At 38.3% G+C, this 18,457-nt stretch overlaps 2 protein-coding genes across 2 annotated transcripts in view; both read right to left on the reverse strand.

The window, feature by feature from the left end:
* Positions 1–666: 666 nt before the first annotated feature.
* Positions 667–6,794, reverse strand: brf2 (BRF2 general transcription factor IIIB subunit). Its single transcript, XM_008424152.2, has 4 exons — positions 6,517–6,794; positions 5,867–5,926; positions 4,382–4,703; positions 667–3,626 (listed from the first exon to the last, which is right to left on the reverse strand). The coding sequence occupies exons 1-4, from the start codon at positions 6,662–6,664 to the stop codon at positions 2,825–2,827; spliced, it is 1,332 nt and encodes a 443-aa protein (XP_008422374.1). The 5' UTR covers positions 6,665–6,794; the 3' UTR covers positions 667–2,824.
* Positions 6,795–7,527: 733 nt separating this feature from the next.
* rab11fip1b (RAB11 family interacting protein 1 (class I) b) overlaps positions 7,528–18,457 on the reverse strand; it is an 18,558-nt gene continuing 7,628 nt past the window's right edge. Inside the window, exons 2-6 of the mRNA XM_008424153.2 lie at positions 15,571–15,983; positions 13,494–15,498; positions 9,226–10,029; positions 8,400–8,514; positions 7,528–8,272 (exon numbers count right to left, since the gene is read on the reverse strand). Coding sequence (XP_008422375.1) covers positions 8,069–8,272; positions 8,400–8,514; positions 9,226–10,029; positions 13,494–15,498; positions 15,571–15,983 — 3,541 coding nt within the window. The 3' untranslated portion in view covers positions 7,528–8,068. The remainder of the gene's footprint in view (positions 8,273–8,399; positions 8,515–9,225; positions 10,030–13,493; positions 15,499–15,570; positions 15,984–18,457) is intronic.

Raw genomic sequence — 18,457 nt, forward strand, 5'->3', positions numbered from 1 at the left:
GGTGTAGTAAGTATTTCCTATTATTATATACCTCTTCTACTACCAATTACTGTTACACTTTTAAACAAATGTTTTTTTCTGGAACAATAAGGAGAACATGTGTGGAAATATTTCTGTCTTTGATAAAGTTAGTTGAGGGTTTGTGCCAGTCCGTTGCCAGTACATTACACAGGATTAGACCTGATGAAAAACAATTTTCTCTCTTTCCCCTGAGAGAGAAAAACCCCCACTTACCTATGATGGTGTTCTTTTTTCAGTGTCTCTGAGCTCAAATCTTATCTCTTTAAACACCACCATTATGAAAGATTTATTAGCACTTCAGTTCTCCTATGATGTTATCATCAACATTCAGTAAAATGTAGGAATTTTGTCTTCTTGGTGCAATGATGCACTAAAAAGAAGCATGATGTCTTCTTTTGGCTGCTTTTATAGGTAGAAGTTATAAAACATTTACAGCTGGAACTGAATTTTTATAGAAACTGTCTCATCCAGTCAAAAATAATAATTTTCTATTTTAAACTCTCCAGGAAATAACTTGTTAATTTTCAGAGACATATTCAGGGATCTGACAAAGCTGAAATGTAAGTGTTTGACCATAAAGATCTTTGTTACATTTGGAGGAATAAGGAGATTTAAATGCTGACAGACTTCACAAAATAGATTCAATTCAATTTGAAAGTGCTTTATTACTCCTAAAGGGAGATGAAATGTTGTTGTAACTCATATTATCCAAGCTTCAAGATGAAGTTATTGAAATTAAATTGCGACTAAAATATTTCAGCAGCAACTCAGTCACATAAAAAAACAGACTTAAACTAAACTTCAAAATTGAACCTGAAAACCATTCAGAATTCATTTCAGTCGCAGGAAAAGATGAGACTAGTTATTTGTAACTATTAACATTCAATTCGAGTGAAAATATTTCCTGGGTGTGATGAAATAATTTTCATTTTAAGTTGCAGGAGGAAGTGAACAGGCCTTTCTGTATGATTTAATATTTTTGCTGATTATAGTTACTGAAAATGTATTTGAAAAATGACTAATTAAATTAAAATGTGTGGTCAAATTTAAAACTTATCAAACATTAGGAAAGAAGTTCAAACTCAAGCTCAAATGGGTTTCCCAAATGGAAACTGAGTGGCCATCACAAAGTTCTGATCCTAGTCTGATAAAAAATCTGTGGTCAGAGTTGAAAAGGTTGAGTTGGAGGACACCAGAAATGCTTGACCCAGAATGCGAAGTAAAAAAAGCAATTCCACTAAATTTTAAAGAAATGTACACAAACTTCTGAATCCAAAGAAATTTAAAGATGATCTTTGTATAATAATCTGTAGTAAAACAGCAAACAATGAACTCTGTAACGCCGCTTTTCCTTCACTATTCTTTAAACACTCAGTCCTTCACCTTGAAATGTCCCCATTCAGGTTGATATATTCCAGCTTTCCCTCATCGCTTTGGACTTCATTATTACACAAGGTTGTCAGGAATTAATGTGCTGATTATTAACTCAATCCTCTGTGGTTTAATATGCTTCAGTTTGGCTTTGAGCAATAGGAGTTTCTAAAGAAATGTTCAATATCCTGTGGCAGATGAAGAGAAAATGAGATAATTACTCCCAAATGCACTAAAGAACTGTGCTCTTGTAAAATCTGATTTTTGTGGGTCACCCTGAAGGCATCTTAACCTGATCACAGCCAATAAAAAAAAGAAAGAAGCTTTAGATTCTCTGAAAAGAACCTAGTTTTTGTATGAGAGTTCAAAAATAACTTTTCAAAATATAATTCTGAAAGCAAATTATTATAGAACCAGAGGATATGTTTGGAGCTCATCTTGTTTTCTCTTCAACAAACTGGGCTTGTCTAACATGCAAGATCAGGTTTCTTTAGAGTCAGGAACCGCAGAACGTCCAAAATCCTCCGATTCCAAGGCTCTGATGTTTCAAACCCGGCTCTGTTTTTTTATGAAGCACAGAGTTGGAACTTGCTTCAAATTGAGGAAAACTGTGACTGATGGTATTCAAATCGCTACCCTGCTTCATTTAGACTGAATCAGCTGAATGGTTTGGTTCTCTCGGCGGAGTTATGAAACAGTGCAGAAAACAAATGAATTCAGATGGAGGAAACGGCGCTCTGTCAGACCTGTCAATTTTTTTGTGTGGTTGCTGTGAATTTAAATTTAGCGAACACAAAAAGAATATGTCCTCCTTCTCCACTTATGATAACATTTCTGTGTATCGCTAAATAATTATTCTGATTCATATTTCAGTTTCCAGGAAGGTCCTGATGAGGGATTTATGGACTTTATGAGAACATTTTAACTGTGTTGTTTGACTTGATTTTCGTGCATTTGCAGCTAAATGTGATTTTACATACATTATACTGCAATATTAACTACAGTCATAGTGTGCAATGTGGCATCAATCATTTTAAATTAGCAATTCTTATAAATTCTTGAGAGGAAAAGCTTGTTTAAGTTAAAACTCTTACTGTGTTGCATAATAATTGCAGGAAATATACATTTTATGGAGTAAAATTATTCGTGCAGACAAATCATAAGTCACCCGGACATTAAAAAATATTAAGGCTCACATCTATATGAAAGTTCCTTTTCAACTATTAATTTGTGCAATGTCAAGCAACATACATTTTAAACAAAATAGTCAAAAAAACAATCCCAGACTCTGAAACAAGCAGGAAAACGGCAGTAGTAATGAATCAGAAATGCAAAAACAGTTTTTGTAAAATCTTTTAACAATTAAACATCCTTCAAAAAAAAACAAAAAAACAACAAAAGGTTCATTCTTAATTAAACAAGTGTCATTTAGCTATGAGTTCCCACTGCCAGAGGAGGACACCGCCTTCTGCATCAGGGCAAAGGCTCGAGCTTCTTGTGGAGTGCGGATGTACGAATCGATCTCGCTGTCGGAGATTTCCTCATCGCCGGTAACGTTCTGCACAGGCGGCGGCTCCGCTCTCCTCCTCTTGGCATGAACCACACAGGGAGGAGCAAACAGGACCCTTTTACCCCAGTTTGGTTCCGGGTCTTCAGTCTGGTGAGAGTCCTCTTCTTCTTGGTTTTCCGTTCTGTCAGTGGGACAGAGTTGCAGTGCAGAGGAAGCGTCTGCAGTCTGATCCCTGCTCTCAGAGCATTGGGACGGCGCCACCTCCTCTGTTGGAGAGTTCAAAGCGCTGGCCTGAGGGCAATCAGCTTGCATCGCCGTCTCATGGGTTCTCAGAGCCCGAGTAAGCAGTGTGTGCCGGTGCTCTAGAATATCCCCCACCAGCCGAACAACGTAGTCCTGAGTCACCGTTTCCCTGACCCAGGGAAGTTCCCGTCCGAGCTTACATAGCACTTCCTTCAGCTCTGTTATTCTCATTACAGCCGGTTTGCGCTTTTGCACTTTGGCCAGGTGACAGAATTTGTCGAGGGAGAGCTTGAGGCGATGTTTGTTGGGGTTCAAAGACTGCCAGGCCAAATACGTTGCCGCCATCATGATGGGTAGGGGCCGTCGTCCGGTCACGATCCAGGAATCTCCTGCCAACTCCACCAACGCCACGGCTCGTTTGGTCAACACCTTGGAATCCTCCGCCAGCTCTTTAGCAACGTGTTGTGCACTTATTTTGTATCTGTCAAACAAAAAAAATATATTTAATCAGTTTTGTGAATTGTATCTAAAGGTGCAGGATTCTGTGTTTTTCCAACCACATGGTATCATTTTGTAACACAATAAAGTAACCTTCAGTTGTTATAAAAAAGCTGTATATATCAAACATGACTCAAAAGAAATTTGACTTCGCAATTTAACGCCTTGAAATTGGGCCTCTGTCTTGTTAAGAAGCTCCTGCTCTTTCCAACACGTTGCTTTCAGCACGTCATCGCATCAACTGTCCTCTATTATGAGCGTTGGACTGAGAAATAATTCATATAATAAGCTCAGCACCAACTGTTTGCTCATTTCTGCTGTTGCTAGTTTGAAGCAGAAGTGAAGTTTACTAGACCTTATGCACAGTGGTTAAGGACCGTCCAATAGACTAAAAAAAAACATGTGGAAACGGAAATGCACATCAAAAAGATGGAAAACCTCATTGTATGTTGCTGCTAATGTCTTTATACAGCAGTTAATGGCTGAGATGCAGGAAAACAACATGGAAAGGTCACCAGGTGTGTCATTTCTTTGCATGACGATGGTCGGTAGGTTAGAGCACACGAGCATGAAAACACCCTCCTCCCCCACACCACACTTAGGACCCCAATTTGCTGATGATCCACTCTACCGTCTCATTGAAAGTTTTATGCATGCTCATTCATGGAGCTCTTGCAGTGACTCCTGCACAATTATTTCAAATAACCAAACATAAAAGGAGCTTCCACACACACTTACTCCTGAACATGCGCTTCTATGACATCTGCGATACTGACAAACGGAGCCTGGATGTTCAGGATCTTGATCATTTCCTGGTAAACGCCTCCCACCAGCGTCGGGTCAGCATCCAGGAGGCTGCTGATGGTTCCCAAAGTGATCGGCCAGTCCCGCTGCCTGCAGCTCACGTACACGCAGCAGCCAGCAAGCACCTCCTTCTTCTGGAGGGTCACGTTGATGAAGCTCTCCTGCTGGTAGGCCTGCCTGAAATACGTCAACGCCAGATCCTCTATTTCACTGTTGAGCCGGAGAATCCGACACATTTCTTTCACGCGCTCCAGACCTTAATGTAGATGTAACAAAAGGAAGAAAAAAAAATTGTAGCTTTGTATGAATATTCCAGACACAATATTGTTTCTTCTTTTAAATTTGATATTTTCCTGCAGTGATCTTAAGCTAGAGTTGAACAGGATTTTAGAAAGTCTTTAAAAAAATTCTGGCTTGTTTCTTGTTTTTTATTAATTATTATTATTATTATTATTATTATTATTATTATTTTGCTTTGCTGACCAGTGAACATTCAGGTAGTGGTTCATTTAAGAAAGAAAAATGATTAGCAAATCATGGCAGAATCAATATCTGCAGTACAGCGATAGCAAAAGATTGCTTAGATACAGTTTTTTGCATTTTGTTTTATATTTAAAACATTATGCATGCAGGTTTTACAGAAAATAATAGGTCTAGCTGGTTGGAGTGACTTCTACTGCCCTCTGTTCTCACATTTGATGTGTATTTTCAGCTAAAGCTAAGGGGTAAGAGGGGTTAAGAGGCATTGGGATTAAATAAAAGGGTCTAAAAACGATGACAATAACATATTTTCCTGATAAGCACAGGTATAAATAAATGCAAGACATAAACTAGTCAAGTAGTTTATTTTTCTTGAGAATATAACTCAGTGTGTCATCTTGTTCAAAGAAAATATGTCTTAAATTGTATCTTTGGTAACTTTATTAAAACCACCTTGTGTCAAAAGCACAAGTTGTTGTTTTTTGGCATCTAACAGACACATAAAAATTTAATCTGAACTAATAAGTAGCTTTTAAAGCAACTTTTAGAAGAGAACCTGCTTTTTTTCATTGAGGTTTTCATCATTCTTTAGGTCTTACTGAGAAAACTGGATTAAAAGAAGGACTAACAAGCCTCAGGCCTAAAAACTATCCCAACATCACTCCATGTTGAAAAGAAAATGAAAAAAAAGAAATCTTGCAAAAAGATGACACAGCACATCAGAGGTGAATCATTCTTCAGTCTATCAACTTTGTGCTATATAAAAAAAAAGATTTGAAAAGCCTTCATGAAGTCTAAAGAAGTCCTGCACAGGTCACTTTAAAAGATTAAAAGAAGGTCTGGTTGCTTTGGGGGGAAATCATCTTGTAGCAGCTGAAGGCTTTTACGCAGTAAGAAGTACATAACAAGCACAAACTGCTTTGGGACAGAAGAGCTCACCTTTTATCAGATTGAGGCAGGGCTTTTTTGTCACTGCTGTGGTCCTGCTGTAGCTGACATCTGTAGAGAAATTTAAAAAAAATCATGTCAACTATAAATTTAACCAAATGACCTGAATTTTACCTGGTAATCCACAGAAAATAACTCAAACATTTAAAAAATTCACCCGTTTACATGTTTGATCACGCTTCTTTTAGTTAACATCAATTTCTAACGCTGGAACAAACTTCTTACTTTGTTCCAGGCTGATATGTGGAACCGATTTCCCTCACATTTTAGCAGCATGAAAGCTGAATATATTGACTCAGACATGAAGCCTGAAGAGTATTCCCTCTCCTGACACCTTCTGCGTAAATTTGATGAAAAGCAAGTCAGGTGCTCCAACAGTATATTGAGGTAATATTTAGTTAACCTTTCACTGTGTGTTTCTGTTTTCACTTTTCATAGATTAAGTATATTTCATCTATATATATATATATATATATATATATATATATATATATATATATATATATATATATATATATATATATATATATATATATATATATATATATATATATATATATATATATATATATATATATAGATGAAACTAAAGTTAATTGACCATTTCTATGAACGAGGGGGTGTTGGTGTCCTGTTCCTACCTGTACCCCCCACCGGGTCATCGGCCAGGGTCCCCTCAGACACCACCGAGCCGCAGTCCACGCACACCAGCTGGGCTTGGCAGTAGAGGTCATCGTCCACTATATTGGAGGAGCCGCAGCCCGGACACTTCAAACCCGCTGCGAACATTTTCCAATCATAAACATCCACTTGTTTAACCTGGACTACACTTTGTGACAACAGGAAGCGAGCTAGCGGTGTACGATCAACAAACGTAACCGGTGGGAAGCTTAAATGTCTCCGGGTAGAAATAACCGAACTAACAACAGTTCCGTTTGTAAAATTACACTTGAAGGGACTTTCAAGGATAATCCGATTGTGCTTCAGTAAGCATATTATACAACCTGTTTTCCCTCTGCAATAATAAACAATGAAATGTGGTAGCAAGAAACGCTGTAATAACAAAAGACCTCAGCTGTAGAATATAAAAATTATAAGACTGATGTAAAAAGTTAGCATTCTGAATTCATTAAATAAAAATGAGCTGCGCTCCAAATTAATTGTAATTATTAGCATTGTCGCCACATTAAGAGGTACATAAACAACCTTATCTGTCAATATTACATTTTACGTATGCCAATCTCCATTTTCCATTGATGTTCTGCGGATTAGTGTAATAACAATACTTCTAAGGGCACATTTGTCTTCTTTAGCTAAACTATCAAACCAAGATTTAAAAAAAATAAAAAGTACAAGCTTCCTGTATACTTTAAACCTGTATTTAAACACGGAGGTTTCCCAACTATTTTTGTTTTTGCAGTCAATGCGAGACAAAAATGGGAAAAATTTGTATTTAAAACCATTTCACAAATGTTCACTGTAATTTGTGACATGCAGCCAGAAGATGATTGAACATGATTTATTAAATGTAATATAACCAGTGTGCATGTAATGTAAATGAGTTGTTCAAGTCCTGTACATATTGGTATATTCTGTGTTTTCCTCATTCATGCCATTTCATAACACTACTACTGAATGAATGAAACAAGAAATGGATTTATACATTTTTAATTTTATTTTGCAAATATACAAAAACAGCTCACCCAGTTCCAAAGACAGTGTATATTTTTCAGTGTTCAACATTCAAAGATAAAGTGCTCTTGGTTTGCAGAATGCAAAGAAAAAAAAAGAAAAAAAGATATAATTGCAGCACATAAGGCTCTTTTTGACCAGGCAGGGGAAAAATGTTTTGATTTAACCAGGCAGTATAGCAAGTCTTTTAAGCTTGAACTTTACGCTTAAAAGACTATATGAAAGCAATGAACATATATGAATCCCCTTTTACACTTGACTGAAAGAGAGAATTTTCTGGTATAAAAAAGATTTAATTGAAACTGCTACAGTCATCACAGTAATATTTCATCTCTTCTCTTTGATTTCTCTTGTTGATCTATTAACCTAAAGGTTTATCCTACTACAAAAGAGCCAGTATTCAGTGATAAACATCTTTGGAAGCCAGGTTTCTCATGTAGTCGTGAAATGAATAAAGTCAGACCTCAGGGATCTGATTCTGAGAGTCAGCTATAAATCCACTTAGACAGGCTTCTTTAAAGAGCTCATGGACATGAGGATACTTGGACTCTCTTCAATGACTCGCACCAGTAAGTTGTCAATGTACAGTTCCAGCTCTGATATCTTTTTATCTCTCTCAGAGAGCTGGCTCTCCTGTTTCAACAACAGAGCGATCAGTTCCTCTCGAGTCAGCTGGGAGTACGGCCCTGATCTCCCTGTGCCAACCTGTGGGAGGGACGTGAAGTAAAGAGACAACGGTCATCTTTGATCATGAAAACGTCACAGCAATCTCTAGATTGGCATTAAACATTTAGCTAAAACTGAAAAAATTAAATAAAAATAGAATACCTACATTTGTTTTGTGCTGAACTCCATTACAGTCTAATCCTGTGGCTTTATCATTTCCAACTTTACCAACTGAGTCAGACTGTTGCTCCAGAGGATTAAGGGGTTTTACAGGCTGAAGTCTGCAATGACAAAAGGGTTGAGAATGAAACATGTAAAGAGAATGGCAAGATGAAGCAAAATGTAGTAAAGGCAAGGGAATTTAAATGTATAATTTGTAAAAAAAAAAAAAAATCACATAACTCAATGAAAGCTAGCCGTTTGATAAAAACAAAATTATTGAAACCCTTTTTTTTTGCATGTTATTTGTAGGAACGCTCAAACTCCCTCAGATTGAGTCGCATCTAAATAATTCCTAAATCTTTCAAGCATATTCTTAATTAAAGATCTGAACATTGTTCTAACATATGGCGAGCTCATGGTTCTGCTGGAAGGTAAAACACGGCCTCACTCTCAGGTCTTTGTGTTGCCCCCCACAGATTTTCATACACTCTTCATTTTTTAATGATTAATTGATCAATGCTCCCTGAGATGCACAAAGCTTAGACTATTGTTTAATATCCCGATCACGTTTTAAACCTCTCCACAGCTTTATCCCTGACCCTGTCCTGTCTGCTGTAATCCTTGTTGTTTTAATGATGCCATTTGTTTACCAATGTTACCTTCTCAGAGGCTCTACTTCAAAATGCTGCAGTTCATTGTGCTCGTCTATCACATAAAATCCCAATGATGGTTCCGATGTGACAAGTGTGAGCAATGATACTCTGCAAGGTACTGTAGACATACCAAAGATTAAATTAGACAAACTAATGCTGAGGACTAAAGCGTCTTACCTGCGTGAAATTACCGGAGGCCCCTCCTCTCTCGCACCAGTCGTGGTCACAACCTTCTTGGACTCTTTGTTTGGACTCTCTTGGACCTGTACGTGACTTTTGACCTCTTGTTGTGCGTTGCATGCCTTGTTTGGAGCCGTCTCTCCACTGTCATCTGAAACATCAGTTTCGTCATGGTTTCGACTGACAGTGGAGCTTGAAGGAGTGTCATTTGGATCAGGAGGTAGGGGAGCTCGAGCTACTTTTGACGATTTGACTTTAGCAGAATCTTTGTCAGCAGCTTGCGATTTGACAGGAGGCCAAACTACCGGATCAGATTTAACAAAGGTTGTTGCATCCTTATGAACCGTGAGCTCATTTTCCTCCTCATTATCATCATCTTCAAACGGGTTTAAACCACAAACGGCGTCGTTTTTAATCTCTGCCGCACCTCTGTGAAGCTCATCTTCAGCAGCGCACGGTATGGATGGAGCAGGACGTTTATTGTGTTTGCTTGTCGCTTCTTTGGCAGAATCATGCTCCGTCGTGCTCTGGGTGTTTCTCAAATCTTTGGAAGACCTGTTTAGAGGAGCAATCATCTGCACCGAGCGCTGGGGAGCAACGCTGACAGTTTTGACATCTTTGTCTTTACTCTGCTTGTTAATTTGTGGCAGATGTTGTGTCGACGTCTCCTCCTCGTCCTGTTTTTGTCTCTCCTGCTGATTCCTTCCCGGAGGCTTAGGAGCTGCTCTTTTTTCCCGCTGAATGTTAGTTGGGTCCTTTTCGCTGGTGGAAGCTACCCCGCTCTCCGCTGATGACTGACATCTGAAAATGACAGACACAAAGTGTGGGCAAAAGTCGGCTGTCAATTAATCAGACTTTCCACAGTGAAGCAAAAAATACAGAGTCAAGAAAACATATTCGAACACAAATGTTTCCTTTCTTATTCAGTGCCATCTTTAACAAACTGCAAACAGTCTGTGTTTTTAGAGTTTAATACACATGAACATTATGTATATTTAAATTAGTCATCCAATTCAGCTGCACATCTTTGGATTAAACCACAAATGGTGCACAAGAAAGAACTGTTTCATGATATTTCTAGTCTGACCACTGTACAGTATTGTAACTATTAATTTTGTTAATCTTGTTTATATATATATATATATATTTAACACTTATGGAACTCTAAATGTGTACTTGTATATCCAATATTGCTGCTACCCCTAAATTTCCACTGTTTAGGGTAATAAAGGCCATTTCTATTTGATTCTTCTCTCCGCCAAAGAGACTCTCAAAAGCATTTGGATTCCTTGACCATCTCATGCACAGTCCAACGTAGATTATCAATATTTCATGTGATAAGCAAACACAAAGTAGTGATGGAGATCAAATGGAAGGAAAATAATGATCTGGCTTTTATGGAAGAGTAGCAAGAAGAACAACACCACTCAAAGACTGTCATAAGAAGTCCTATTTAAAGTTTCCAACGTAGGAAATACGGTAAGCATCGGAAAATTATGCTACGAAACCATTACTACACATCTTTCCTGTAGTGAATCATAAAGAGGAAATTATTTTGTTTAGCACAGACAGAGAAGATGTTCAGAGTTGATGAGAGGATGATTGAAAGAAAAGCACAGGGCAATCCTGGAAGAAAATCTGTTAGCAGCCAGAAAAGACAAAGATTCACCTTTCAGTTCAGCCACCCTGGAAATATATCTAGAGCTAAAGGAAGAGTTTAGATTGAAGTGTTTCCATGTGTTAGAATGGCCTAGTCAAAGTTAAGACCTAAATCCTATTTAGAATGTGAGATTTGAAAACTAACATTTACAGATGCTTTCAATCCAATAGGAGTTTCAGCTGCTAAAAAATAAACAAACAAAAAAAGATTAGTCTGTTGATTTACAAAGCAACCAGATTAAATTGTAGTTAAATATTGGCTTGGATATGTGTCAATGCAAATGCCAACGAAACTTGAGGTCTTGAGCTTTTTAAAACTTCCTTCCACTTCACTTAAACCAGCAAAAAAATACATATTTCACAATATCCCAAATAAATACAGATATTTGTCACTGCAACTTGATGAAATGTTAAAACTCTCAAGAAGGACGAATACTCTAGCAGTGAACTGTAAAGAGCTTCTTCACATAATACTTGATACAATGAGGCAAGACTGTGAAATGCTCTTCATCCTTCAGCCCAGGCTGCTCTCTCCTTCAAACTAACACATGAGCTCAAAGCCATGCAATTTTTATGTAGGCATCAGCCTCCTGTTGCATTTAGAAGAGAAGTGTTGAGACGATCGGTCACAGAGCTCTAAGACTGAGAAACAGGACATGGGAAACATTCAGATTAACATTTTCATCAAGTATTCACTGCCACCACATTGTAACCATTTAGATAATTAATACTTACTCCAATTGATTTTAAATTTTGTTCACTGTTTCCAAATATTTAATCCTATTGTCCTTTAAAATCAATCTCTCAAATTTACATTCGTTGATGCAAATTCCTGAAATGTTTTTTTTTTTAATATCTCCTTTACCCTTTCAAGTAAGCTGGCCTCACTTCCTGTTGTCCCATGATCCTACACAAGTTTTCCCCTTAACGTTTACTCCAAACCTTAGTGTTTACATTATAATATGAATCAAAACTTCACTGTAAAGTTACAGCAAATATGTAATCTGCAAAAGCAAGAGGGCTGCAAAAAGGAGGTGGTGAGCGAGAAGCGAGTAAGGACATCTGGATGTAGCGTTAGAAGAACACAAGACACAGAAAGGGAAAGAAGGACACACATTTCAGACAATGGAGATAAATATACCCTATAAATCCTCTTATTCTGCTTTCTATGAATTCCCACTTCCGGAAAAAAGTGAAATCAAGCTCCATAAATTTCCCGATTGAGCAGGAATCCTGGTTGCCAAACTGGCATTTCTGTATACAAATTTTGTGTCTGCATTGATGTCGCTCAAAAACGAAACACAAAAAAACTGATTTTCCCTGAGCTGAATTAAATTTAGGGGCCCAATGGGGGGATTTAGATAGCAACTAGTGTGAGCCACTGTGTGGAGTTTGCATGTTGTTGCCCACCATCCATAAAACAACATGTTGGACTAATTGGTCACAGAGTCCCGCTTCTACATTTCTTATTTTTAGTGGTGTATCGCAATATTATTCCAATTTTAAATGTCATTTTCATTAACTTTAAGTGGAAAATTATTACAACAGAAATAAACCCTTTCAAATGTCAGTGTAATTCATCTATGTATATTTTTCACAGTGATAACTTTTCTTACATAAATTGACAAATTTATTGGATTGGTCTGTACTTTGATCCATTTACTTCAGTTTGGGATGCACATATTTTGACAGCTTGAATGAATTACAGATCATTTATTTAGCCGTTTTTCTGGTTCAGGAAGCAAAGTTGTGGCGTAAACTTTAAATCCAGTTTTTGTCACATGCCGTTTGCTGCAATAAATCCAGTCATCCTGCATTTTTGTTTGTTGTTCTTAAGACTTTCAGGATTCGAAAGTTGCCGACAGCTTGAAGAAAATATATTCCAGAAGTGCGCCAGGAGCGAAAAGGTTACATGTAGACTGACAGTTTCAATTTTGTATGTGGAACCCAAAATTCATGAGCAAGACATGCTGACGAAGTCAAGGTGGAGGTGAAGGTGGAGCGCTTCTCTGACGTATGGATGCAGGAACATATTCCTGAATTCAACATCTCTCCAAAAAAAGAAGTGAGAGTAAAAATACTATGGACTGCTGTGGTTAAGTTGGCAGGTATTACGGTGGAGAAACACCTAAAGCAGACCAGTGAATACAAGCTGCAAGTTTTCATTTGTCATCCATACAGCAGGTTATTTTTGTAGCTGTGCATGTTACCCAAACTTCATCCTGCTGCAGGCGAAGTCATCATTTACAGATGCTTAACAGGACAAGAGCAAAAAAAAATTTGAACCATTTTTTTTATTTTTTTTGCGGAGGATCCCGTGAAATATTTTCCCTCTGAGGAATATTAAAGTAGAAAATGATAAACTGCTGAGACTTTCCTAGAAATGATTCACTCTGCAAATTTAAATAGACTACTGCTAAATCGCATCCATCATATTGATGCCATATGTGAATTGATTATTCTTAAAGGAATAAGTAAAAGGGAAACCTCCTCAAACAATGGATGAGGTGAGGGACATATTTTTAAAGATTTATGGTGAGAAAAGATTTGTCATTCGACCTGATTTTGCTGAATCATCAGTGAAAGTTGAATATTGATCCACCAACCTTTGATCATCAGGTTTTGCTTTAGATGATTTGGGAGTTTCCTCAGGTTGAGTGAAGTTTTCATCAAAAGGATTAGTGGAAGTGATTTCTACAGGAACTCTCAGTTTGATTTTTGTTCCTGCACTTTTCTCTTCTTCTTTTATTTTGGTTTCCTTCTTTTCTTTTGCCAACGTCTCCTCTTCCCTTCTTTCCTTCTTAATCCTCTCCTCCCTCCTTATTCTCTCCTCATCAGGCCTCATTTTCTCCAGTTCCTCTTCTCTTTGTTTCTCCATTTTTATTCTGTCTTCTTCTGCTCTTTTTCTTTTTTCCTCCTCCTCTTGCATTTTTGCTTGCTCTTCTTTCATTCTTGATTCTTTTCTCTTTGCTTCTCTCATTTCGTCTTTCAACCTTTGTTTCTCAGCCTTCTCTTCTTCCCCTCTTCTTATTTTCTCTTTCTGGATCTGTTCTTCTTCCCTTCTTGCCTGCTCTTCTTCAACCTTTCTTCTCTCCTCTTCCTCTTGTCTCAGCTTTTCTTTAGCCAGCTTCTCCATTTCTTCTTGCCTTCTCTTACTCTCCTCTTCCTCTTTTTTCTTCCTCTCTTCCTCCTCTCTTCTGATTKTCTCTTTCTGGATCCATTCTACTTCCCTTCTTGCCTGCTCTTCTTTGGCCTTTCTCTCCTCTTCCTCTTGTCTCAGATTTTCTTTAGCCAGCTTCTCCAGTTCTTCTTGCCTTCTCTTACTCTCCTCTTCCTCTTTTTTCTTCCTCTCTTCCTCCTCTCTTCTGATTTTCTCTTTCTGAATCCTGTCCTCCTCCTCCCTTCTTGCTCGCTCTTCTTCGGCCTCCCTTTCCTCTTCCTCTTGTCTCAGTTTTTCTTTAGCCAACTTCTCTTCTTCCTCCTCTTGTTTCCTTCTCACCTCTTCCTCTCTTTGCATCTTTTCTTGCTCTTCTCTTTCTTCCTCCTCTTGTTTCCTTCTCCCCTCTTCCTCTCTTTGCATCTTTTCTTGCTCTTCTCTTTCTTCCTCCTCTTGTTTCCTTCTCTCCTCTTCCTCTCTTTGCATCTTTTCTTGCTCTTCTCTTGCTCTCCTTTCTTGTTCCTCCAGTTCTTTCCTCTTTGCTAACTTTTCTTCATGCTCTTTCCTTCTCATCTCTTCCATCTTAATCCTTTCCCCTTCCTCTTTTCTGAACTTCTCTTCAGCTTCACTCCTTTCTTCCTCTCTTCTCTTCTCTGCCATCATCCTAGCTTCCTCCTTTTCTCGATGAGCCTTCTCTTCCTCCTCTATTCTCATCTTTTCCTTCCTAAGCTTCTCTTCTTCCTCCCTCCGCTTCGTTTCTTCTTGCTCCCGCTTCCTTCTCTGCTCTTCAACACTCTCTTGTTCCCTTCTGACTTTTTCTTCTTCAATCCTCCTTTCTTCTTCCTCCTTCAATCTCCTTTTTTCTTCAGCTAATTTATGCTCCTCTTCCTGCCTCCTCTTTCGGGCCCTTTCTTCTTCCTCTCTGCACCTCTTTTCTTGTTCCTGTAGTCTTCTTTTTTCTTCTGCCAGTTTTTGTCGCTCTTCCTCCTCTTTCCTGACCTTTTCCTCTTCTTGTCTCAACTTTTCTTCAGCCAACCTCTCCAGCTCCTTTTGTTGCTTCCTGATGGCCTCCTCTTCATCTTCTCTCATAGCCTTTTCCAACTTGGCCTTTTCTTCTTCCTTTTTTCTTAAATCCTTAATATTTTCATCTTCCTCATCTTTCTCTTCCTCCTCCTCTTCTTCTTCCATCCAGGGTGAATACTCCCCCACTGCTTTAAGCGAATCCACAGATGGAGACGGGTTTTCCAGGACATCCTCCATTGATCCACGTCCTGAACTTGACAGGCTGAAGCTGGATCCGGTGCGAGACGACCGTGGCGGCGGCTCCTCGCAGTAAACATGGCTGCCGTTGATGCACAAATTGCTCTGCTCCTGTTTTTGTTGACCAGAGGATGAGTCTTTGCTGTTAGAGCTGCTGGAGTGCTTATGTATCTTGAACTTGAACTTCTTTTTGCCTGAAAACACACAAGAAAAAATTAACATGCATGCAGAAAGTTAATGGAGGCATTATAGGAAAAGGTGCTGACCCTCGGAGGAGTCCACGTTCAGCCCAGACGACTGGCTCCCGCTCAGCGAGGAGTTCTTCGCAGGCAGGACGGACATGGACTGAGACAAGTTCCTCTGCAGGTTGGATTTCGGAGAAAACAAAGACATCCTTTTGCTTTGCTTCGATTTTCCTCCCTCTCCACCTCCGCTAGCGTCCTCTTCTTCGCTGTCTGTCAGAACCTGAGTGGGCGAAGGCACCACACCTGATGAGTCCAGCTCCTTTTTCTTTCCACGGACTTTATCCTTAAGCTTTCCCAGCCGGGAGCGGGACTTCCCTGCAGCGGAAAGGTCGAACATGCTGGCGGTCATGTTGTTTCTCATGAACTGGACGTCCAGAAGGACCTCTCCGCGGTCTTTGTCCGGCTTACCGGTTTTGTCCAGCAATTTAAACCACCTGGAAAAGAAATGCACTATATTAGGAATCCATCTTTAAGTTGCACAGATTATTCTGAAGAAATAAAGAGATAAAATATGTCTATTCAAATTTCTGACTACAGCTGCAAAAGTATTGAAAACAACTGAACTTTTTCATGTTATAACCACAAACCTCAGGGTGTTTAATGGGATTTTATGTGGCAGACCAGCACAAACCAGTGTGTATTTGCAAAGTGAAAGACAAATGATTTGTGGTTTCAAACTTTCATTTTTTTAAACATAGACTTGGAAATTGAGGTGCTGATTTCAATCAATAAAACCAATGAGAATTATTAAATAGAGAGAAATAGGAAAGCTCAAATTTAACATTTTGAAACTTTTTCTTCTAATAAAAAGGGCTTGCAGCTTTAAGCTTAAATCACTTCCTGTTTGAAACACAAACATCCCTTCATGCTCCAGACATTTAAATCCACTGAAAATTAACAAGCTCCTGAATTAGTTCTGTTCTCAAACCAACCAGATTAGACTTTGCTTCCCTCATAATTTACAAGCAACAAATCTCCAGTTAATCCCATTTTTACCTTTTGAACAATTGGTGTAAAACAGAAAGAAGTAAACGGCACTACAAAGAAATTCTAAATAAACTGATTTTCATCAATAGAAAGGTTCCCCAGCTTCGTGAAACAACTTATGTTTGGTGGTCGACAGCAAAATTTTTACAAAGAAAACTAGAAGAGCCCAGTCAGCATTAAAAAAAACGCCTATCGGGCAAAAAGCTGAGGTCAGCTCACCACTGAGAAAACGGCTTCGGCTGAAATCTGGACTCCAAAGGAAATGAGGAAATCAGGAAGGGGCACTGTGAGTGTAAGCAGAAATATGCTGAGCTGTAGCTTCGGGCTTTTCTTTGTTTTAAGAACACGACCGTCTGGGCATGTTTTCATAGTTTTGAGTTTATATATGACCCACAGTATTTACTCCCTGAATTTACAGGCTTCCCAGGAGGCAGCAGACATAAAATACCTCAGAGGATTGCTCTCCTCTCATTGTCCTGCACAAGTTATGTTGCTTAGATTCGCTGCTCTCCTCCTCCTCCTTCCTCAGGAATGCTTCAGATGTGTGGCACAAACAAAATTAAGGAGGGAAGCCGCCTTTTCCTGGAATTTGATACACGGTTCAGTCACTGCTGTCACAGCCATCCCCCCCGGCTCACTGATGGGAAAACTGGAAATTATCTGCAAATTTCAGGCCTGGAGATTGTAAATAATCTGTGCATCCATCTTGATTTATTCAAAGAACATCCTTCAGATATGAATTGCCGAATAGATATTGGATTTATCATGTGGAGGTGAGAGGGAAGAAGATAAATAGAAAACATTCAGCTGTTTTAATTTCTATGCTTAGACAAGTCTTGATTTTATTAATCATGGCATCTTTTGGACACTTTTACCGGCAGATTAGATCAGATTTTCTTAGACTAGCCGTCAAGTTTGCACAGAATGAAACTGTTCTGAGCTAAAAGAATTTAAAAATATACATATATAGATAAATCCTTTATATTCTGCTGCAGTAATAAATGAAGAAAAATGAATCCAAGCGCATGTGCAAGTTTTTAACAAGATTTAAAGCAAAAAATAAAAAATCTACCCACGCATAAGAGATTTGAGCTCTCATCGTATTTGTAAAAATTTGCAAGTTGTTCTGTTTAATAAGCTTAGCCTTCAGGAGTGGATTTATTAAGCAGCTCTGGGCTCCACCAAGCAGCAGCACAGCCAGGAAAAGGCTAGAATATTCAACACCTAGACCGCAGAAGAAGACCTTCGAAGAGAATCAGCGCACGCTCTGCGACATCTCCAACCTTGGTGGCATCTCCACATTCAACACATGTGAATTGTGAAAAAAATTAATTCAGCAAACAAATTTCCAAACGGGGCCTCCTGAAATTTTACACAAAGTCTGCAAACATGGTGCAGATTTACATTTTGAACTGAATTCTTAAATAAGTAAACATTTCCTCTAATCATTTGTTATCTTTGCTAAGCCTTCATTATCCTCGATTCATCAATAAATCAGAATATGAAGTCCAACGAGGCTTGATCGATAAAAAAGTATCTTTAGAACTTTTAAGCAGGCACTAAATATACTTTTTTATTAAGCTCAAATTTATGCATTCAAATGGATTTTATTGGTCTGATAACATTACAATTTTAATGTGTTTTTTTATTAAATGCAAGCAGAAAATCAGTATTAACAGAAATAAAGGTTTGAAGACAACAGCTACATTTAGTCACACCTTCATTCCTTTGCTTATTTCTGCCACTTACATCAATAATCTTATTTTCAGATTAGAATCTGCACTGCAAAAAGTCCCCTTTCAAAAACAAGAAAAAAAAGTACAAAAATAGGGTATAATTTTCTTAAAATAAGAAAAATTATCTGCCAACAGAACAAGAAAATTTATCTTGTCAAGATTTTCTAAAACAAGAAAAAATATCT

This window comes from Poecilia reticulata, linkage group LG12 (genome assembly GCF_000633615.1).
Source record: "Poecilia reticulata strain Guanapo linkage group LG12, Guppy_female_1.0+MT, whole genome shotgun sequence".
NCBI classification, from domain to species: Eukaryota; Metazoa; Chordata; class Actinopteri; order Cyprinodontiformes; family Poeciliidae; genus Poecilia; species Poecilia reticulata.